Genomic DNA, 24,025 nt, shown 5'->3' with positions numbered 1-24,025 from the left:
CCCTGTCCCACAGTAAAAGCAAATGGTTTGTTTCTGAGGATGGGCAAGTTGGCTCAGCTGGTGAAGATGCCTCCTGCTGAGCTTGAGGATCCCAATCCCACCCCCAGGACACAGGGTGGGAAGAGAGGGCCAGCCCGAGGTTGGTCTGCTCATCTCCACAGGTACTCACGCATGTGCATGTGCACACATGTATGCACTCCCACAAAATAAATAAATGAAACATAATGTTTTAGAACAAGAACGTTTAACTAGTCCTCACTTCCTTTGGGCACGCCGTTGGAGGGTAAGCCCTCCGTTCAGTTTCAGTTTCGTTTGCCAGCTCTTTCAGAAAACAACACAGAATTGATCTGGGCAGGAGGTCTCTCAGAATCAGAATGTTAAGATGCAATGCATCAGCGGGGCAGTGGTGCTTTAATCCCAGCACTAGGGAGGCAAAGGCAGGCGGCTGAGTTTGAGGCCAGCCTGGTCTACAGAGTGACAAAGTTACACAGAGAAACCCTGTCACGAAAAAACAAAGATTCACCTTGCATTTAGTCCTGGAAATTTTTAGGATCTCAAAGCTCAATAACTTTGTTGTCCTTGGACTTGGATGTTAATAAATTACAAGGGAACTGCTTTAGAATACCTGCCTGCTGGGGCTGGACAGGTGGGTCAGTGGTTAAGCACTGCCACTCTTCCTGAGGACCTGGGTTCAATTCCCAGAAGTAGTCTCAGAAATATCCACACATATACGCCCACACCCCTTAGATTCTTTTTTCAACAGTTTCTGTCTTTTTTTTTTTTTTTTTTTTTTTTTTTGGCTTTTCAAGACAGGGTTTCTCTATATAGCCCTAGCTGTTCTGGAACTCACTCTGTAGACCAGGCTGGCCTCCAACTCAGAAATCCACCTGCCTTTGCCTCCCAAGTGCTGGGATTACAGGCGTGTGCCACCACTGCCCAGCACAGCTACTCTTCTTAACAGGGTTCTTGTAACAATTAGTGTACATGCACACTCCTCACTTCATCTTTGACACAGAAATCGAATTTCACTGATTTTGTCACAAGAAAATATGGAGAGCCACATACAAAGAGATATATGTGTTGGGCCCTTGTTATAATCTTAGTACAATAATAAACACAGGAAACAACCTAAATAACTGATCATGTGGAACTTTTTAAAAATTAAATCCAAAGCTTAGGAAATGGCTCATTGGGTAAGAATTTCAAAACCACAGTATCCATGTTTTAAAAAAAAAAAAAAAGAGCAAGCTTGGTCGCAGGGCCACAGGTGCCAGGAAGCCCAGTGATGCAGAGGGAAAAGAAGTCAGGGTTTACCGGCTGCCAGCCGGACTCAGCTTAGTGAGAAACCCTGTCTCTAAGGAAGAAAGACTGGTAGAGCAGGACCCCGGTGTCCTCTCTGGTCACCGTGCCTAAGCATGGGTGCATGCTCCTTCATAGGTGTGTACTCCTAACACAATCACACAGACACACACAACATCACAATCAACTCTAAGTTAGCAATGGCTTCTGCACTGTAGATATCAGAAGCCACTATGGTGCCACCTGAGACAGTGTGAGGCTGACTCTCCGGAGCCCTTAGTGTCTGTGTCCCCTTTTGTCATTCTGTTGTGTCTGTCTTTCATACTTGATTATTCTCGGGACCAAAATGGCTACTATAATTCTAATCAGCATGTGTAAACTCCAGCCATCAGGAAGGCAGCTATGCTCACCACTATACCACCAACGTGGCAACTCCAGCCATCAGGAAGAAAGACTGTACAAAGAAAACTGGACACAGGTCATTCACCAACTGTTTCTTTAGAGTCCAAAGACTGCCTCTGACACACCTGTTCTGCCAGCACTGTTACCAAAGCAGAACTCCTACTCTACCAGAGAAGATAGAAATCGGGCAAAGGTTAGGCTGTGTACTAATTAGAAGTGCACTATCGGCAAAGGATAAAACTCATTTGGATTAAAAGGAGGGGTGTAGCCAGGCGGTGGTGGTGCACGCCTGTAATCCCAGCACTCTGGGAGGCAGAGGCAGGCGGATTTCTGAGTTTGAGGCCAGCCTGGTCTACAGAGTGAGTTCCAGTTCAGCCAGGGCTATACAGAGAAACCCTGTCTAGAAAAAAAAATCCAAAAAAAAAAAAGGAGGGGTGTGTGTGTTTGCTTGAATTTCTCTTATATTTTCTTACATTGGATTGGAGAGAGAAAGTTGGGATGACTTGCAATCTGTGCTCAATCCATCGCTTTTTAACTCAAATCAGTTTTTTGGTAGTGGCAGAGTTTATTCTTGAGACAAAGTCTTACTCTATAGCTCAGGCTATCCTGGAACTCACTATTGTAGCTAGGCTGGCCTCAAATTCATGAAGATCCTCCTGCTTCAGCCTCCCAAGTGCTAGGATTAAAGACAGCCAAGAGCCATCATGCCAGCCTTTGGTTTTGTTTTCTAGGAAAGAGTTTTGCTATGGAGTCCTGTCTGTCCTGGAACTCAGTGTTGTCCAGGCTAGCCTCAAACTTGCAGAAAATCCTCCTGCCTCTGCCTCCTAGGTTCAATAATTCCAGGCATGTGCCAACATACCCAGTTTGTCAGATTTGTTTTATTTTGTTTTGTTTTGAGACAGTGTATCTCTGTGTAACTCAGGCTGTCTTGGAACTCTCTGTAGACGAGGCTGGCCTCAAACTCAGAGCTCTGCCTGTTTCTGCCTTATGAGTACTGTATTAAAGGTCTGCACCACCATGCTCAACAAGATCTGTTTTATAAAAGTGCCATCTTTGTAAGTTTTCACCAAGAGGCCAGTATAATTTCCTTTGGTTTAGCCAGATAAAAATATCTCAACCAACTGGTGTGCATTAAGCATGCCTTAATGAAAGTGCCTTCCACATGGGAGGCATGGGTTCTTACTGTTTGTTTAAACAAATTGTCCCTTTTTTTTTAATTTTTTTAATTTTTTTTTTTCCCGAGACAGGGTTTCTCTGTATAGCCTGACTGACCTGGAACTCACTCTGTAGACCAGGCTGGCCTCGAACTCAGAAATCCGCCTGCCTCTGCCTCCCAGAGTGCTGGGATTACAGGTGTACGCCACCACCACCTAGCAGCTACAAATTGTCCTTCAAGTTGAATTATACCAAGTACACAAGAAATAGCTTTATTCTTTTGGTTTTTTGAGACAGGGTTTCTCTATGTAGCCCTAGCTGTCCTGGAACTTACTCTGTAGACCAGGCTGGCCTTGAACTCAGAAATCCGCCTGCCTCTGCCTCCCAAGTGCTGGGACTAAAGGCATGCACCACCACTGCCCAGCTGAAATAGCTTTATTCTTATATATTTTACTTTAGACAGACGTAATACAGGCCATAGTTGATGGAGGGAGACAGTGAAGGTTCTCATACACAAGTATAGTTTACAGTAAAGAATCTAACTTTGCCCTTGGATTCTGGGAAATGAGATAAGTCATAGCTGACTTCAGTGCAAATTTTGGGCAATTTGGTATCAGCCACATCGAGCTGAGATCAACCATAGGCAACCAGTCAGACACTACTAAAACTCTGAACACCACAGCTCTGTTGAACTCTCCCGGGTGACTGTGCTCCCATGCATTGACGCTGCACTGACAAGTCCCGCCTCCACATGAAGCGGGAAGGCAGCTCTGCCTTAGGCGACTCTTCCTTCAGCTGACTTTAATCTATACCTTTGCTTAATCATGCATGCGACAATTGTCAGTGAGTAGTTTATGTATTTCTAGTGAATTGTTGATGGTTTGGGGAAACTTCTAAACTTGAGGTCAGTATCAAAAATCAAGGCAGGTCGGAAAACCAAAAAAAAAAAAAAAAAGAGGCCCAGAGTGGACATTTCACTTGACAAGAGTAAGGTTTACAGACTTGATGGAGCAAGGCTGAATTTTGTTCCTCTCTCTAAGCCCGGCCTCTACCCGGAGGCTCCCTGTCATGCTCCCATGCAGGAGCAGCCGAGTGTGCTGACAAAACTGGGCTCTCCATAGAAAGCTGGGCAGAGGTCGTCAAACGAATCAAAGCAAACAGTGACATGAGACTCCAGTTATTTTCCTGTTGAAAAAACCTTGTGACTCTCCTTGGTCCAGAATTCTAAGGTCAGTTATTGGCCCTCACTGTAGGAAGGTTGTGTTGGCAACCTTCCTGGTAAGGAGCAAAGATTGCAGCGTGTGTTGTGTGTGACGAGCATGGATTTCTAGTCGTTTTCTGTCTGTAACCCTTATTTCTTTAACTGAAATCTGAGCACAGAGGAGTAGGGCACTCCCCCCACTGACAGAACTCCTCACAAAGCTGGGCACAACACCTGCTGGGTCTCAAAAGGTGATTCCAGCCCAGGTGGTAGTGGTGGCGACAATGGCACATGCCTTTAATTCCAGCACTCAGAAGGCAGAGACTGGCGAATCTCTGTGAGTTCAAGGCTAGCCTGGTCTACAGAGCAAGTTCCAGGACAGCCAGGGCTACACAGGGAAACCCTGTCTTGAAAAACAAACAAATAAAAAAAAAAAAAGAAAGAAAAGACCAAAGGGGATGAAAAAAGGCTATCCTCACCATGAAAGGGTTCGAGTGTGCTTCTCTCTTGCAGGGAGTTTCCGGATGACCCAGAAGTGCAGTGGGACACGGAGCGTGTGGCCAGCACCCTCCTCCAGCACATACTCACCAGTGGCCCTGACCTGGTAAGGGTCTTCTGCTGCTTGCCTCAGGGCTGCCTCCTATGCTCATCTCTGCTCTAAGAGCTCTAAGAGGCTCTCTGCTCAGCCCGCTGAAGGGCAGACATGCCTTTCAGTTCCCTGACATCTTTTTTTTCCCCCATTGTTGTTATTGTTTCTTGAGACAGGGGTTTCTCTGTGTAGCCCTGGCTGTCCTGGAACTCACTCTGTAGACCAAGCTGGCCTCTAACCCAGAAATCCGTCTGCCTCTGCCTTCCAAGTGCTGAGATTAAAGGCGTGTGCCACCACCGCCCCGCCAGTAAGACTTAATAATATGTCTGCTATGTCCTGTTTCCCTGGAACCTGAGTTGTTACTTCATGTAGAAAAGGGATTTTACAGATGTTATTAAAGCTTTCAAGATGAAGAGGCTATTCTGTATGGGGTGCGGGGCTCAATGTAATCACAACAGTCCTTAAAAATGGGAGCACAGCTGGGCGGTGGTGGTGCATGCCTGTAATCCCAGCACTCTGAGAGGCAGAGGCAGGTGGATTTCTGAGTTTGAGGCCAGCCTGGTCTACAGAGTGAGCTCCAGGACAGTCAGGACTATACAGAGAAACCCTGTCTCGAAAAAACCAAATCCAAAAGACCAAAAAAAAAAAAAAAAATGGGGGCACAGAGGGGAAGGCCATGTGACAAGAGCAGAAGTTGGCACAATTTCTTTGAAGATGGAGGAAGAAGAAAGAGATGGGACATGATGCTCATGCCTGTAATCCCTCAGCTGCTCAGAGTCCTACCCACCCCGAGCTGCTATACTCAGCCTCTCAATAAGGACAAACCCCGTTCTCCCAAGTTCAGGATTGCAAGGACCAGATCAAGAAAAGCCATGACTTTTAAGGCTGAAATGATGAATTTATCCTAAAAATGGAGTGGAGTCAGCAGTAGGGTCAACAGCTCTAACATTCTATGATGAGGACCAGGACTGGAGTTAGTCCTGGAAAAACCACTGTCTTAAAAAAAAGCAGTGTGCTGAGGCAAAAAGACGGCTCAGTGGCTAAGTGTACTTCCTGCTCTTCCTGGAGACCCAGGTTCTAATCTTAGTAGCTATATGCAGGTCACAACCACCTGTAACACTAGGTCCAGGGGACCCAACGCCCTTTTCAGGCTTCCATGGGCTTCTGCATAGAGACAGTGCACATAAACTCATACAGGCTCGAGCATACTCGTGACAAAAAGAAAAAGTCTTTAAAAATAGAAGGTCTAGCAGTGGTGGTTGAACACACCTTTAACCCCAGCACTCAGGAGGCAGGCAGGTGGACCTCTGTGAGTACAAAGCCACCCTGGTCTACAGAGTGAGTTTCACGATATCCAGAGCTACACAGAGAAACCCTGTCTCAACACCCTACCCCCAACAAAAGGTCTAATATATCAGTTCACTCAATGAATGTGTCATTGATAGAAAAGCCTAATCTGCTTCTCAACCAGCATGCTCTATCTTTTAACAAAAGTCAAAGGAATAGACTTTGAATTAGCTATTAGCTTATGAGGGATTACTATTTTGATTATTTGGAGATTTGGAAAGTAAACCTTGGCAGCTTTAAAATGGGCTGTTAGTCAGGTGTGACCAGCTAACCTTTAATCCTAGCACTGGGGAGGCAGAGGTAGGAGGATTGCTGTGTGTGTTTCAGGCCAGGCAGGTCTATGTTGGGAGTTCTAGGACAGCTAGGGCTACAGATCCTGTCAATAATACACGAATGAATAGGACAGGACAGGATAGAATTGACTGTGGCTTAACCCTAACCTGCTAGTCCTACGAGAGCTGAGATGGCTTTGCCTACCCTTGCAAGCAAATATGAATCTCCATTTCTGCTCTAATGGTGACTGAATTTTTCTTTATAAAGTGAGTATAAATTTATCCTCATTTTTGAAAAAAGAAATGGAAGCTAACTGGGCATGGTGGTGCATGCCTTTAATCCCAGCACTCCAGGCTGATCTCTTTGAGTTTCAAAGCTAACCTGGTCTACTCAGCGACCAGTGTCACAAACAAACAAATGAAAAGGAGACTTAAATATCATAGCTTCAGAATTGGGAATGTAGCTCATTGTCAGACCTGGGGCTTATACACAAAGCTCTGGGTGAGATCCGCAGAATCCCCTTCTTCCCTGTATGTTTCTGGAAGCTGCCAACCCTACATCTTTATTTTTATTTCATGTACATTCATGTTTTGCATGCATGTATGTCTGCATGAAGGTGTCAGATCCACAAAACTGAAGTTATAGGCAGTTATGAGCTGCTATGTGGTTGTGGGAATTGAACTCAGGACCTCTGGAAGAGCAGCCAGTGCTCTTAACCACTGAGCCATCTCTCCAGCCCCAGCATTTACAACTTTCATCTTCACATAAGAATGCTACCCTAACTGTGAAGCCAGTTGGCACTAGAAGTTAGTTCTGTGTCAGTGAGAGTCTTGTGCAGGTCCCTGGGGTGCTGAATTTTCAGGAGAAAGGTGGGGAGGCAGGATGTAGCTTGAAAAATGCTCTTCTCAAGCCTGAGAGCTGAGAACTTGTTCACTCTAAAATACATAAGATGCCAGGGAACTGCTGGGCAGTGGTGGGCCTTTAATCCCAGCACTACAGAGTGAGTTCCAGGACAGCCAGGGGTATACAGAGAAACCCTGTCTCAAAAAAAAAAAAAAAAGCCTTACTCCATAGTCTTCATTCACACGGGATGGGAGCCCAATCATCTTCTTAAGGGTGACTTGTCTTTTAACTGGTCCTAAACTCCACACTGATGGATTACGTCTCAGAGTGGCAGGCCAAAGATCTGCTGGTGGTTAAGGAGAGACAAATGTGTTCTTTCACCAGTTCTGATGGCTTGCCCTAGAAAATATCCTGAAAAGTGCACCCAGCTCCAGAATACTTTCTAATAATGGTTTGAGGCCAATACATGGTAGGAGGTCTATGCCAGACAGCTTCAGAGTTTCAGGACAGGGGTTCTAGCCCAGTGGGTAGGTACTTGCCTAGTATGCACAAGTCCCTGGGATTTGAGTCCCAGCAGTGCAAAAACCAAAAAAGAAAGAAAAGGTGCTTCTTAGTTTTGACAAATGGGGACATTCATCCCAGCTGTGAAGCCCTTCTCTTTGTCATCATGAAACCGTCTAAGAAATGGCCTGGATTGGCACTAACACTCCATGGCGCTCCTGAAGACGGAGACCTGGCTCTCACAGTAGCCAGGTCCTGTAAATAGAAAGACGAAGCCTGGTGCATTGGTACAGATCTATAATCCCATTACCTGGGAGGTACAATCATGGAATCAGGAGTTTAAGGCCAGTCTCAGCTACACAGAGAGTTCAAGACAAGGCTGGGTACATGAGATATCTGTAACAATAACGAAATGAATGAGCCCTTCCTCCCGGTCTGTCCCTACAGGTGGTGACTTTTGATGCAGAAGGAGTCAGTGGGCACAGCAACCATATTGCTTTGTACAAAGCTGTGAGGTGAGGTATGCTTCTCTGGGTGATGGGCATGGGAAGGGTTCCTCCACTTTTCAGGAGTCACAGGATCACAGTTACTGAACACTTCCTGCCTGTTAACAGACTGTGGTCTGGCAGTTGCACGCCTGTAATCCCAGCACTCTGGGAGGCAGAGGCAGGTGAATTTCTGAGTTTGAAGGCCAACCTGGTCTACAGAGTGAGTTCCAGGACAGCCAGGATTACACAGAGAAACCCTGTCTCGAAAAAACCAAATCCAAAAAAAAAAGACTTGTAAGATGATATAAACCCTCTCCTCCCAAAGTTGCTTTTTGTCATGACAATAGAAAACTAACAAGAACGTGAATCGATTTTTAGAGAAAAAAAACAAGGGTAGTTCTCATCTGTAGTGGGCAGAATTTGAGGCCAAATTGTTCCATAATCCATAGGCCAACTTCTGGATTAAACTGTGTGAGAATGAAATGCCCACTCTGGTTCTCTCAGCCACAGCCAGAAGTATGGAATCCTACAGATTTAGATGTTGACTTATATAATAGAAACCACTGGCAGACAGTGTGCTTGGTTGGGGCTTGGGCATGCAAGCCTTGCTCTGAAGGTCCCTCCTGTTTACACAGAAGAGTAGGTGTCTTATATTCTCTCTAATGCTTGTCCTTTCCATCCTCCAGGGCCCTGCACTCAGGAGGGAAGCTGCCTAAAGGTAAAGAAGGCCTGTTTTTGGTTTTTTGGGTTTCTGTTTTTTTTGCAAATAGACAACAGTCACTACCCCGCTATGAAACGTACCAAGGACATTTGCAGATATTGTCATCCCTCCATATCTGTTCATTTCTGTGGACTTAACACCATGGGAGCAAAATTATTCAAGGAGATGCTAGAGACCAGGCTCCCCAGTTAAAAGCACTGCTCTTGCAGAGGACCTGGGCTCAATTCCCAGTAGCCATATCAGGCAGACTACAAAAACTTATAATACCAGTTCCAGGGCACTCAGACATCCGATACAGGAATGTGGTGCACATAAGTTCATGTAGGCACACGTATACACAAAAATATATTTAAATATGCAAGGAGAAAAAATGGCACCTATACTGAACATGCAGATTCTTTTCTCCTTATTAGTCCAAGACAATGCAATACAGCAACTATTTCCACAGCATTTACTACATTAGAGATTATAAGTAACCTGGAGATGAATTACTGTATACAAGTGGATGTGGGTAGGGTCTGTGTAAACGCTGCATCATTTTATGTCAACTTGGGCATCCGTAATTGAAGTATTTGTGGCAGTCCTAGAACAGTACTGCTGGGGACTGGAGGACACCTATTCAGAGTGGCCCTAGACTGTGCCGTATTGGAAGGTGTGCACGGCAGGTTCAGACTATATCTAGTTTCTTCATGGGAAGATAGCTCTTCCACTGCTAGTATTTTGTTAGTCTGTCCAAACTCACCTCCCATCACCCACCTAATGAATGAGGTTGTAAGTGCCTCACAGGTTCCTGATCCATTGACGAACTTGAAATAGTAATGCTTTCTAAACCCCTGGGAGGCTCAGGAACCCCACCGGCCATTCACTGCCCGATGTCCTACTCTACATCTCTGAGTAAGTTCTGGGCTGGCCTGCATCACAGGGGTGACATGATCAGAAAGTGAAACACAGGAGATGAGTGCTGTCTCCACAGACTGTGGCCTTCGGAGCACTGCTGCCTTCCATTTGACTCTCCGTCCACCTTGTGAGACAGGCAGGCCTACACTCTCAACAGCACTTTACCAACTAGGAAGCTAAACTCCAAAGCAGTTTAGAGAATTTCTGTGCCAAAATGTTTTCAGAGATGGGGTGCCAAGGACCAGTCTTGGCTTGGAGAGGGGTTCTGAGAGAAGGCGTGTCTTGGAGCCAGTGGTACAAACAACTCCAAGTCAAGGCAAGGGTCTGAGCTGGTGGCCTCTGTTCTGCTCAAGACAGCTTCCCAGTCTGTGTCTCTGCTTTTCCTTCTCTGGAGATCTTTAGCTAGTTCTGTGTTCTGCTGGTACCAGTTCTCCAAGCAGTTCTCTGGCTGTTCTAAAAAGTTCTCCAGATAGCTCATCTCCTGCAGATCTTAAGGCTCGTCTTCTATTTTACATTCCAATCCAGTCATTTACTTCAGACTTCCTTTAGATTATCCTAGGAATCTGCGTTCCAACCAAGGCCCTTTGATAGGAGACAGCAAGTACATTTTTATTTTAAACATTGCAAAAGAATTCAGAGATCTGCATGCCTCAGTTAAGCCGGACTGCAAACCCGTAGGGTGGGACCCCACCCAGAATTTACCATTTCTACCTAGGCAGGGCCTGACCTGAATTCCCTTTCCCAGTATGACCTTGAACTCTGGAATCTTTGTGAGCATAAACAACAACAACAAAACTGAGCTGGAGGGCTGGAGAGATGGGTCAGTTAAGAGCTCTGACAACTCTGTTCCCAAAGTCCAGAGTTCAATTCCTAGCAACCACATGGTGCCTCACAAACATCCTTAATGGGATCAGATGCCCTTTTCTGGTGTGTCTGAGCAAGTGTATTTATATACAAAAGATAAATAAGTTTAAAAAAAAAAAAAAAAAAAAGGAGAGCTGGAGAGATGGCTCAGTGGTTAAGAGCACTGACTACTCTTCTGAAGGTCCTGAGTTCAAATCCCAGCACCACATGGTGTCTCACAACCAGAGTAGTGAGCTCTCACGCCCTCTTCTGGAGGGTCTGAAGACAACTACAGTGTACTTATATATTATAAATAAATCTTTAAAAAACGTAGCTGGATGGGATCTCCTGCGATCACCACTCCCTAAGTCTGTCATCTCCTTCCTACGTATCTGACAGGTCAGCTCACAGTACAGCTGCCTCCATTCCTTTACATCTGGGAAGCTCCTAACACAGTTTATATTGCATACTTATATTTTGCATAGTTGAGAAATTATATATTTTTTTGGAGGGGGGTGTTTTTTGGTTTTTTGAGACAGGGTTTCTCTGTGTAGCCCTGGCTGTCCTGGATCTCACTCTGTAGACCAGGCTGGCCTCAGAAATCCACCTGCCTCTGCCTCCCAAGTGCTGGAATTAAAGGTGTGCGCCACCACTGCCTGGCTTGAGAAATTATATATTTTCAAACTCATGGTTTTAAAGTTCTTTTCACAGCCTTAAGGTCTGTCTTGTAGGTCCCAGCTTTTACCATTTTGTGGAGACATTAGCCACACCTATGCCTCTGTGACTGATGCTGTCTCTGAATATCATGGAGACTTTAACACTAACTGGGAGGTTACGAGGAAGAACTGGGGAATACAAAAATATGTACATTATTATGCAGACAAGCCTTTTGCCCACAGCAGCTAATGATACTTAAGGAGACCTGTTGGTTCAGATCTAGAGGTGGGAACCATGTCATTCTGCCCCTACCAAGGCCATGCCAGACTTGGCAATGGCATCTCACTCGGAAGCCTAAGCTGACCTCACATTGATGGACATCCACCTGTCTCTGCCTTTTAAGTGCTGTGATTACAGGTGAGAGCTAGCACACCCAGCACCTGGTGTCAGAGCACAGTTGGAATGAGTCTTTAGTCTCCCAATTCAGAAATTCCTGTCTATCACCTTCCTTCCACCCTCTGGTGGCCTTCCTCTTGCAAGGACACTCACAGCTGTGGAACACTTCTGCCGCCTGCAGTCCTCCCGTGTGAGAGAATATGGGTCAGAGAGCAGCTCTGGGGCCACAGGGTGCCTGGCAGCTGAAGAGCAAGGGAGGGCACTCAGGGAGCACCTGGCCAAGAGCAGCATGCGGTCCCATCTGCCCTCTCCCTGCCCAGGGTGCCGTGTACTCACACTCCAGTCTGTGAACATGCTTCGGAAGTACGTCTTCCTCCTGGATCTGCCCTGGTCTCTACTGTTGCCCCAGGACGTTCTCTTTGTACTCACCAGCAAAGAAGTGGCACAGGCCAAGGTAAGCTATGTGTTTCCTGGACATTGCCTCATGTCCCTTGGCTCTTCAAAGCCCTGCTACCTGCAGCACTGCCCCACAGGCTAGACTATCCCAGCCACACCTGACTGGAATGCCTTTTCAATGATTTGGGCTTGTTTTCTGATTATTAAATGTATAAGTAAATAATTGGTACCTGCTCGTCTTAAGAAACTTAGAAATACATACCATATTAGTAGCATGAAAACATGCAGCTGGAGAGTTGGCTCAGTGGTTAAGAGCACTGGATGCTTCTGTAGAAGATCTGGTTTCAGTTCCTGCACCCAAAACCATCTGTAACTCCTGCTCCAGGGGGGTCTGTCACCCTCTTGTGGCCTCCATGGGTACTACATACAAGGGGTGCATATACATGCACTCAAGCACTGACATACATATAAATCTAAGAAAAAAATAGAGCTGGCAGTGGGGCAGGTGAGAGGGTAGGTCTACAGATAACAGGACCAGAGTGACTGTCAGCATATCCTCTGTGATTCTTCCAGAAAGCCATGTCCTGCCACCACAGTCAGCTCCTCTGGTTCCGCCACCTCTACATCCTCTTCTCCAGATATATGAAAATCAACTCACTGCAGTTCCTCTGAAGCCTTGGAGAATTGTCAGATCCTCAGAACAAAATGGAGAAGCAGAACAAGAAGTCCCCTGGCCAGGCTCTGGACTGACTTACCTGCTTGCCCCAGGGAAACCCCAGCAAAGCAGCCTCTGCCAAACAGAGACGACGTGGTCACTGGGTCACCCCAACCCAGCTTCCTCTTCTGGGGAAAACCTGCCAAAACCAAACCTACACCAACACAATAATAGTCACCCCACTAATTTACCAGTAGTTAGCATGATAACAGAATTTTCACCAGACCTCTAGCATAGCCTAGGAAGATTGCCTTTACCATAAATGAGTGTAAACGTGCCACAGAACCAGTTCCCAGGTATGACTTTTACACTGCTTCCAGACCTGACTGTCTTGGTCAATCTGCTGTTCCTGGAACCCGACTCCCTTCACATCTGCTGAGCTGCAGTTTACTTGGATCACAGTTCTGATGCCTGTGAAGCCCAAGAGCATAGCAGCCTCTGCACGACAGCTGGTGAGCCCCCCACCCATCTCTAAGGCAAAGGCAGCCATCACTAGGAGAAAGAGCCCGGGAGCCAGAGCGCTCCTTCAGAACAAAGCCACATCTACAAATAACCCAGTCACCTCCAAAAGTCCTCACCCTAAACCCCGGGGCTTTGAAGACACTTGATTTCCAGAGGACACAGCCAAACCCTAGCACAGGTTCATCACAGATACACACATACACACACACACATACACACACAGTCTTCGGGTACTTCAACCATAATTCCTTGAGTTTTTATTTGTTCCCCCCTTATGAGAACTTTACAGTCTAGAGAAGCTGTGCTTATCACCATGGTGATGTGTGTGTGTGTGTGTGTGTGTGTGTGTGTGTGTGTGTGTGTGTGTGTGAGAGAGAGAGAGAGAGAGACAGAGACAGAGACAGAGAGAGGGAGAAAGAGAGAGACAGAGAGACAGAGATGATCATGGAGGTCCTCCCTTTTAGGAGCCAATAAACATCTTGCTTCTCTGCCTTTTCAAAGTAGGAGCTGGGCCCACACTTTTAATCCCAGCACTTGGAAACAGACACAGATGAATCTCTGTGAGTTTGAGGCTAGTCTGATCTATGTAGTGAGATCCAGACCAACCAGGACTCACAGAGAAAGACCCTATCTCCAGTGTGTGTGTGTGTGTGTGTGTGTGTGTGTGTGTGTAATTTTTTAAAAAAGAAAAAGACAAACATCTGATAGTGAAATATTGAAACAATACAAAATAAAGTATGGGAAGCTGGGCATAGTGGTATATGCCTTTATTCCCAGCATTCAGAAGGCAGAGACAGGTGGATATCTGTAAGTTTGTGACCAGCCTGGTCAACATGTGAGTTCCAGGACAGCCAGAGCTACATAATGAGTCTCTTAAAAAAGTAAAAAATAACCTCAAATAAATATGAGTATTCTAATAGGACAGATAGTGATAAAACTACATAAAGCAATATACCCACATGTAAAAATCTACATGATAATGAACAAATAATTTTCTTAACCTAATTTGTTTAGGGGAAAAACTGTATTTCCATACCCACATGTGTAAACAAGCAGAGGCTTCCCATGCCTGTGGAGCTGTCTCTGAAGATTCCTTTTGTACTGTGTTCCTTCACTGAGCCCTCTGCAAGGCTGATTCACTAATTAGCAATGATACAGAGGTTGAAAGGCTGCACCAAGTTATATTGGGGTATCCTTAGACACCTTACTCTCTGTCCGCTCCCCACTTCTGACCTAGCATCTTTGTGACCCTTGGGTAAACACGTGAGAAACAGAAGCAGATCCCTAGTTCCCACCAACCAAAAGGCTAAGGATTCTCTTAGTATCTGAGGCCCACACCCGAGATTCCTGCTTTCCTGTGACCTGATGTTCCCACTGTGTGTGTGAGAGCTGCCCATGTGTGACTGTGTGTGTGTGAGAGCTGCCCATGTGTGACTGTGTGTGTGAGAGAGCTGCCCATGTATGACTGTGTGTGTGAGAGCTGCCCATGTATAACTGTGTGTGTGAGAGAGCTGCCCATGTATGACTGTGTGTGTGTGAGAGCTGCCCATGTATGACTGTGTAAGAGAGCTGCCCATGTATAACTGTGTGTGTGAGAGAGCTGCCCATGTATGACTGTGTGTGTGTAAGAGAGAGCTGCCCATGTATAACTGTGTGTGTGAGAGCTGCCCATGTATGACTGTGTGTGTGAGAGCTGCCCATGTATGACTGTGTGTGTGAAAGCTGCCCTGTATGACTGTGTGTGTGTGTGAGAGAGAGCTGCTCATGTATGACTGTGTGAGAGAGCTGCTCATGTATGACTGTGTATGTGAGAGCTGCCCATGTATGACTGTGTGTGTGTGTGAGAGAGAGAGAGAGAAAGAGAGAGAGAGAGAGAGAGAGCTGCTCATTTATGACTGTGTATGTGAGAGCTGTCCATGTATGACTGTGTGTGAGAGAGCTGCTCATGTATGACTGTGTATGTGAGAGCTGCCCATATATGACTGTGTATGTGAGAGCTGCCCATGTATGACTGTGTGTGTGAGAGAGAGCTGCCCATATATGATGCAAGTGGTACTGCTGCTATAAAACCTCATGGAACTGTTTCCACATTGGAACATGGAACTGGGGTGACCTGAATGTGTCCTGGACATCGTCACGTATTTCATCCCAGGATAAACTACCTCCTATCCTCTTTGAAGTGAGAACTGTTACTTTGTTGACAATACCCTTTTGAGTTTTTTATGATATACACACAATACAACGTATGAAAAAGTTTTCAAATCTTAGACATTAAAAAGATGCATAGAAAAATTATAATGATTTGAGAATTATTTTGTGCCTATTTGTAAAAGTTTTCAAATCTTAGACATTAAAAAGATGCATAGAAAAATTATAATGATTTGAGAATTATTTTGTGCCTGTTTGTATTTGTTTTACTATATATTCACAAATTAAGAGGTTGGGGATAGCCTGGCGGTGGTGGCGCACGCCTGTAATCTCAGCACTCTGGGAGGCAGAGGCAGGTGGATTTCTGAGTTTGAGGCCAGCCTGCTCTACAGAGTGAGTTCCAGGACAGCCAGGGCTACACAGAGAAACCCTGTCTCCAAAAAAACAAAAAACAAAAAAACAAAAAAAAACAAAATAAAAAAAGAAAGAAACCTTTTAAACTAATTCCTTGGCATACACATAGACTTTTATTACTTACTGAATACTGAATCTGCATGCTGAGGTGGACGTGATTGTTTATTTTATATAATAAACTAAATTCTAACTGAGGATTTGATGCTGCAAGGTACAGCATCCTCAACATTTTTTTTTATTTATTATATGTAAGTACACTGTAGCTGTCTTCAGACACCAGAATAGGGTGTCAGATCTCTTTACGGATGGTTGTGAGCCACCATGTGGATGCTGGGATTTGAACTCATGACCTTTGGAAGAGCAGTCCGTGCTCTTACCCGCTGAGCCATCTCTCCAGCCCCATCCTCAACATTTTTTTCAAAGATAACTGATATTGACTAAGAGATGATTGATAATTGATACTGACTATAAGATCAGTTGATTTTATAGTCATTAGTGATAGTGCCTATTCCCATTGATACATAGTATAAAATGGCAGAAGTGCATTTAGGAATGTTTCAGAAATTGAAGGAAATCCTACCTTAATTCCAAGCCAAAAATAATTTAATGATTTCTTATGAAAGTCACTGAAAACAGAAATTTAAAATTTTGTTTACATTTGTGAGTGTGTGTGTGTGTGTGTCTCAGGACAACCTTCAGGAATTTTGTTCTTCCAGCATGTGTTGTTCCAGGGACAGGCACACACCTTTGCCAGCTGAGTGACCTCACTGTTACCTGTCAGATGTAAGTTAGGTGCTAATCAAGCCACATTCATTTGTAGTCTCATAGCTACTCACAACTCACTGGCTCTTCAAAAAGAAATGAGTAGAATAAAATATTACGGGGCTTGAAGAGATGGCTCAGTAGTTAAGAGAACCCGCTGCTCTGGCAGAGGACTTGGGTGCAGTTCTCAGCACTCAGGGTGTGGCTCACAACCGCCTATAACTGCCACTCCAGGGGATCCAGTACCCTCTCCTACCGTCTGTTGGTACCAGCCACATACATGCTGCATACCCATAAATGCAGCCAAAACATGTATACACAGTAAATAAAGGAAAATCTAACACTCTAACAATATACTCCAAAGACTGATTTAATGTGTTCATGCTGCAGGATCAGAGTTGAAACATCAAGTATTGCTTTTCCATAATCACACCACTGTGTTTCTACAAGAGCCGATAACTTTTTATGTATTATGCTAAAGTGAAGTCGCATAATACAAAGGTTGAGCCAGACATACTCAGCCAGTATACAATTGGTTCCCAATTAATTTGGTTAGTGTGAGTGTTCATTTGCTATGTCTTCAGGGAGGTTTTACTGCTCACATCCTCCATGACCCCATGTTCACTCACACACAGGTCCACAGCTACAACTCAGAGGCAGGACTCGACATCACAGCAGAGAGGACAGGCATGGGTAACGTAACCGTGAACTTGCTCATCTGGGTTCTGAAAAGCTCAAAATAATGCCTTCTTGGTGAAAGGACAGGAACTGGAGGGAGAGAGGCTGTTGAGGCCTGGGCCCCCAGGGGCAGCCACAGATGTTGGCAAGTGAAGGTGCCCTCCAGTGAAATGTGGCCCTGGGTAAGCTTAAGACAAGAGGAATTATCCTAACACAGGTCTTCCTCTGGGTAGATGCAGCCCCTCCCTAGAAGCAGGCCTGGTGGCCAAAGATGTTAATTCCTGAGCATTTGCAGAGGCAGGGCTAGGATGATCTAAGTTCATGTGCTCATGTACATAAAATAAATAAATCTTTTTTTTCAAGATTTATTTATTTTATACATGAGTACACCACCATTTCCCTCTTCAGATACCCCAGAAGAGGGCACCAGACCCCATTACACATGGTTGTAAGCTACCATGTGATTGCTGGGAATTGAACTCAGGACCTCTGGAAGAGCAGTCAGTGTTCATAACCACTCACTAAGCCATCTCTACAGCCCTACAGCCCAAATAAATCTTTTTCTTTTTTCTTTTTTTTTTTTTCTCTCTTTTGGTTTTTTTCGAGACAGGGTTTCTCTGTATAGCCCTGGCTGTCCTGGAACTCACTCTGTAGACCAGGCTGGCCTCGAACTCAGAAATCCACCTGCCTCTGCCTCCCAAGTGCTGGGATTAAAGGTGTGCTCCACCACCGCAGGCTCAAATAAATCTTTTAAATAAATAAACAAATAAATAAATAATTAGGAACAGATGGGTGGATGGATGGATAGATGGATGGACCTATAATAGCAAGTATATTGCAGGATATTTAATCACATTGTGAACCCTAAGATAGTGAACTGGAAAACATGTTTCTTGTTGTGGAGTGGCTCAGTCCTAGCACATAGCTTTCTATATAAACAAGAACTAAGTAGAGTCAACAATATAGGTTAAGTGGCAGAGCACTCAACCAGTTGAGAGAGAGTGAAGATAAGAAAGCCCAGGAAAGAGAAGGAAGGTCTTTGAGTTGAAGGGTATTTAAGAGAAGGAGAAGGAGCTTTGTCTTTCTGGGCTGTGCTGGAGTAGGAAGGCCAGCTGGGTGCTTTCTCTGCCTCTGACCTAGCAGGTTCTCAGCGCAGCCACTGGCTCCTGAGTCTTCATTGATAAATTGAATATTTGGGATTTTGTTTTAAAAACAACACAAGCGCAAGATCTATCTGAGAGGAGAGAGTGGGGGAAAGCTGAGAAGTAGAAGTCATGCTAGAAGAGGTCTCTTGACATCAGTGAAAAAAGCCCCGGAAGGGGACGAGGCCACTGGTGGGAAGGGACAATAAAAGTCCATGTCCATAACTGAACAGGACAAGTCGATTCATCAGAACTCATTAAATCCCAAGCCGCTTTCATTTGTTAAAAAAATATAAGCCAGGCAGTGGTGGTGCACCCCTTTAGTCCTAGCACTTGGGAGGCAGAGGCAGATGAATCTCTGTGAGTTTGAGGCCAGCCTGATCTACAGAGTAAGTTCCAGGACAGCCAGGGCTACACAGAAAAACCCTGTTTTGAAAAATCAGGGTTTTCAGTACTTGAATACTACTACTACTACTACTAATAATAATAATAATAATAATGATGATAATAACAACAATAATAATAATATAGGCCAGCCTGGCCTAAATAGCAAAGTTCCAGGACAGCCAGGGCTATATAAAGAGAGCCCACATGGTGGTGCACTCTCAGAATGTTGAAGCAGAAGGATTTCAAATTTAAAGCCACCCTGAGCTACGTGGCAAGACCTTCTCTGTAAAAACCAAACCAAACATAAGCAAACTCACTCATTCAACCTGTGAGTAACAGCGGAGGCTAGAACAACAGGACACTCTCAAAGACACTGTCTCCTGGGGTCGCAGTTACCATCTGGATCTGCAGAGACCAAGTGTAAATCCAATAACCAGACTGCCTTTCGGTTTGCTTCATTAATGCTCTGCAGTTGTCATGACAGGAGGGAGGTAAAAGCATTCTAAAGGTCTCTTCTGGAGCAGAGGCATGCTGAGGGAGGGGTGAAGTGTTACCATGCAGAGGGACAAATAACAGGGTTCAGCGAGATTGTTAGAACTGGGAAAGCACTGTATCCAGGGGAACACGACGCCTGCTAACAGCTGGGGATGCAGCTCAGGAGTGGTTGCCTAGGATGCATGGAGCCCCGGGACTGATGTCAGCGCTGTATAAACACGCTGTGTAGTGCTGCAGGCCTGTCATCTCAGCACTCAAGAGGTGAAGGCAGGAGGATCAGAAGTTCAAGGTTATGCTCTGTCTGGTTCAGACTAGGAGGTTACCTTGGCTATAAATAAACAAATAGCCTTCAAAGCAAAAGAGGGTGTGTGTGTGTGTGTGCTGGAGAGATGGCTCAGTGGTTAAGAGCACTGACTGCTCTTCCAGAGGTCCTGAGTTAAATTTCCAGCAACCACATGGTGGCTCACAACCATCTATAATGAGATCTGATGCCCTTCAGTCATGCAGGCATATATGCAAATAGAGCACTCATATAAGTAAGTAAATATATATGAAAAAAACCAACAAATCCCACACTTGCAGACATACATGTGCACACATTACACATTATCTAGAAATAAGAACGTTACACGGGGCTGTCCAGTGGTTAAGAGCACTGACTGCACTTCCAGAGGTCCTGAGTTCAATTCCCAGCACCCACAATAATGGCTCACAACCATCTGTAAAGGGATCCAATACCCTCTTCTGGTGTGTCTGAAGACAGCTACAGTGTACTCACATACATAAAATAAATTTTTCTTTTAAAAAAAAGTTTATTTAAAAAAATAGGCAAAACAAAAAAAAATGGTAGAAAGGATGCATTTTCTTTGAGAAATGAAATAAAATAATCTGAAGTTGGTAATTTAGCTCAGTGGTAGAGCACTTACCTAGCAAGAACAAGGCCCTGGGTTCAGTCCTTAGCTTCAGAAGAGAGAGAAGGGGAGAAAGAACGAGAGGAAGGGAATAGGGAGAAAGGAGAGGGGAGGGGGAAAGGGTAAAGGAGCAGGAGAGGGGGAGGGAGAGAATAAGCCAGCATATGAAAATGCTAAATTAGGCCAGGCAGTGGTGGCTCACGCCTTTAATCCCAGCACTTGAGAGGCAGAGGCAGGTGGATCTCTGAGTTCAAAGCCAGCCTGGTCTACAGAGTTCCAGGACAGCCAGGGCTACACAGAGAAACCCTGGCTCAAAAAAACAAAACAAAACAAGCTAAATTAAAATAAGAATGCAGAGCAATTTCTAGGACAAAATAGATTAAATAACCAGTGGAAGAGTGTTTACAATCCCATGGCAACCAAGTGGGAAGCTTAGTGGAAACAGATGATTTCCTAAGCCAATATCAGAATACCACAAATCCTAGCCACAGCACCATAAACAGGGTCCAAGCAGTTCAATTTGCTAAGTAAGACTGCATTACCACGTGGAAATCAGGGTCTTAGGACCTTTAGAGCCTTGACAGTGAGCACCATGGTGGCTGGAATGAAAATGGCACCCCAAAGGCTCATCAGTTAGAATAAAATTTTTTTTTTGATTTGTTTTTTTTTTTTTGAGACAGAGTTCCTCTGTATAGCCCTGGCTGTCTTGGAGCTCACTCTGTAGACCAGGCTGGCCTCAAACTCAGAAAACCGCCTGCCTCTGCCTCCCAGAGTGCTGGGATTACAGGGGAGCTCCACCACGCCCCGGCAATTAGAATATTCTATTCCCCACTTGGAAGAACTGTTTGGGAGGGGTTAGGAGGTGTGTAGGAGGTGTGTCACTGGGGCTTGGAGATTATAAATGCTCAGGTCGGGCCCTGCCCCCCTCCAGCCCAGCTGCCTCTTGCTTGTAGATCAAGATGGGTCTGCCACTGTGACTTTGCTCTGCCATGGACTTTAACCCTCTGGAACCATAAGGGCGATTAAATACTTTCTTTTGTAAGTTTCTTAGTCGTGGTGTTTTGCCACAACAATAGAAAGGTAAGACAAGCATCCACAGACAACCCCAGGTTTCCTGTGGCCTGATACTGACTTCCTATTACAGAGGAGCTGTTTGGCTTTGGGAGGGACTCTAAAAGACATGTGCAGGGACTCAGGATCACAAGGCTGGGGTGCTCCTGTCCTGAGGGATGGAGGGAGAAAAGGAAGATAAGTCCAGGCCACCATTTCAAAATAAGAGTTCTTCAAGGACCTGGTGCCAACTAAGAACAGAGTTATATGGCACAAGGCTTTACTAATGACTTTTTTTTCTTGGTTTTTCAAGACAGGGTTTCTCCATGTAGTCTTGGCTGTCCTGGAACTCACTCTGTAGACCAGGCTGGCCTCCAACTCACAGAGATCTGCCTGCCTAAATCGGCAGCTCAGTTCAGAGGTCAGCAGCAGCAGTTCCATGACTTGCAAACCCTTCACAGATACACCAGCAGTCCAGTTCAGTAGAGTCAGGATGGCAAACTGGGGTCAGCAGCAGTGGAGTGACCTAGCAGAGACAGCCAGGTCTCAGCCTTGGGAGTCAGCAGGAGGGACCAGCAGGAACACCAGGAGGAGTTCTGGGCTGTGCCTCTCTCTGAGAATCGAAGATAAGAAGTGTTTCACAGCTAGCTTCATAAGCAAGCCAGATTCAGCCTCTGTCACTGCCACTGAGTCCTATTTATACCCTCCAAACATCACGTGTTCTCCATGGATCTTACTTCAGCCTGTGTCTTGCCTCAGCACTGGTATCTATCTCAGCTGACATCACTCTGCCAATCATATTTTTTGGGTGCATTTCTCTCTATGGAGTCCTGATAAATGTAGCTCCACTATGCAATGTAAGGTGGACCAGTACATGAGTGTCATTAGCAAAGAATTCTTCCTCACACGTACTTTCATGTGTTTGATTTAGCAGAACATTCTTTCTCCTGTGTCTGCTTCATCAAAATGTTCCTTCATAAGTCTGCCGTGGGCTTTCACCCGTGTCCACTTCAGGAAAACACACCTTCACAACTGACTTTCCAATGAACCTTTCAGTTTCCACTTCGCCTTTGTCTGTTTATTTTTGAGACATACTATGTCTTACTGTGAAGTCTGGACTGTCTGAAATTTGTTCTTTAGACTGATTGGCATGGAGTTTGCCACAATCCTCCTGCCTCTGCCTCTGCCTCCTGAATAATGAGATTTACAGACATGGGCAATAATGGAGTTTGGACTCTGAACTTCAGTTTCTGTGGAGCATGTAGCCCTAGGACTGACTTCGATAGTCTATCTGATATACAGTCTCCCCTAGAAGCAGATGGAGCTCAGAGAACAGCTTTCAGGAACAGGCTCTCCTCCCGCTGCGAGTTCCAGATCTGGCTTCATGCTTTCAGAGGCTGAGTTGTAAATTACCACATTTTCTGAGGTAACCTCTTTTGGGGACTCTTCCCCTGCAGTCTTTTCATTGGCTCCGTGTCTCTCTGTTCCTTCATATGTCCATCATGTGGCTTCCCCCAAACCTCTCTGTGAACATACCCAAGTACTTCATAAACATTTGTTAAGGCAGGCTATAGCACACAGGGACACACACTGATTTCCCCCCCCTTTGAAAACAGTTTCTCTGTGAAGCCCTGGCTGTCCTAGAACTACCTCTGTAGACCAGGCTGGGCTCAAACTCAAGAGATCTACCTGCCTCTGCCTCCCCAATACTGGGATTAAAAGCATGAGCCACCATACCCAGCTTAATTTTTAAATGCTGTAGTGAAACTAAAAACTTTGCTAATTTTAAAAAGAAAACACTGAATTATTCAGTCAACTACATTAAATAGTTCCTGGAAACTATCAAGTATTCAATAAATATGAGTATTACCATTTTTGTATAATAGCCTGGCTTTGTCTTATTCAAAGCTGTTCTCAGTTTCTCAATTACCTTTATATAAGAGCCAGCCTTCTGATACTAAAACCTCAGCTGGTGAGTAACCAAATTGTCCTTTTTCATTATTGTGGATGTATATTTGTGTGGTGTGTGTTCATATGTATAACCTATGTTCCCATGTGGAGTTAAGATGCTACATTTTGTGTTACATCTGTCTTACCACAGAGGGAGAACAGAAGTGGCTAAGGCTGCATGCATGTGGTCCTAGCTTCTAACCACAGCACTTGACGACAGAAAATCAAACAAAGAAGCTGTTTTACCTTATTTTAAAAAACATGGGGGCTGGAGAGATAGCTCAGCAGTTAAGAGCACTGACTGCTCTTCCAAAGGTCCTGAGTTCAAATCCCAGCAACCACATGGTGGCTCACAATCATCCGCAACAAGATCTGATGCCCTCTTCTGGAGTGTCTGAAGACAGCTAGTGTATTTACATATAATAATAAATTAATCTTAAAAAAAAAATGGGCAGGTACAGTAATACATGCTTATAGCCTAGCATGCGGGAGGCTGAGATTTGCAAACACAGGCCAGCCTGGGCTACATGATGAAACTACTGGGGGTGGGGGGGGAGGAAGAAGAAAAAGACTGCCAACAAAGAGCCCACTGTGATAAAAATAATCAAATACATGAGTAGATAAGGAATAAACTAAAATCATATGTCCGGAGTGACTCCTGTCACAGGCTCCCCCGCCCTCCTGAACTATCTCTGTGTACCCTGAGAACCTAGAGTCCATGTCTTTACAACTCACAAGGACTGTAATCATTCAGTCTTCTGGCTGTAACTGCTGTTTTGAGTTGTGTCTCTTCTCAATGTGGCTGCTGGTATCTTAATAGTGCCTGCTATGTTAATCTGATCTGAAGTGATAAGCTTCAGAAGCAAAACTCAAAGTTCAAAGAAATATGTCATAGCAATAGCA

The 24,025-nt window shown here is 45.0% G+C and overlaps 1 protein-coding gene across 2 annotated transcripts in view; it reads left to right on the top strand.

Moving 5' to 3' along the window:
- Pigl (phosphatidylinositol glycan anchor biosynthesis class L) overlaps positions 1-15,127 on the top strand; it is a 52,983-nt gene extending 37,856 nt beyond the window's left edge. The window contains exons 3-7 of one of the 2 annotated variants that reach the window (XM_052194206.1): positions 4,571-4,661; positions 8,058-8,125; positions 8,785-8,816; positions 11,933-12,066; positions 12,582-15,127. In XM_052194206.1, the coding sequence (XP_052050166.1) occupies positions 4,571-4,661; positions 8,058-8,125; positions 8,785-8,816; positions 11,933-12,066; positions 12,582-12,680 (424 nt within the window). In that variant the 3' untranslated portion in view covers positions 12,681-15,127. The remainder of the gene's footprint in view (positions 1-4,570; positions 4,662-8,057; positions 8,126-8,784; positions 8,817-11,932; positions 12,067-12,581) is intronic. The other variant, XM_052194207.1, reaches the window with a different exon arrangement.
- The last annotated feature ends 8,898 nt before the right edge of the window (positions 15,128-24,025 follow it).

The sequence above is a fragment of the Apodemus sylvaticus genome, chromosome 10, assembly GCF_947179515.1.
Source record: "Apodemus sylvaticus chromosome 10, mApoSyl1.1, whole genome shotgun sequence".
In the NCBI taxonomy this organism is placed as follows: Eukaryota; Metazoa; Chordata; class Mammalia; order Rodentia; family Muridae; genus Apodemus; species Apodemus sylvaticus.
Note: the sequence above shows the minus strand (reverse complement) of the source record. Positions and strands in the feature narration are given on the sequence as shown.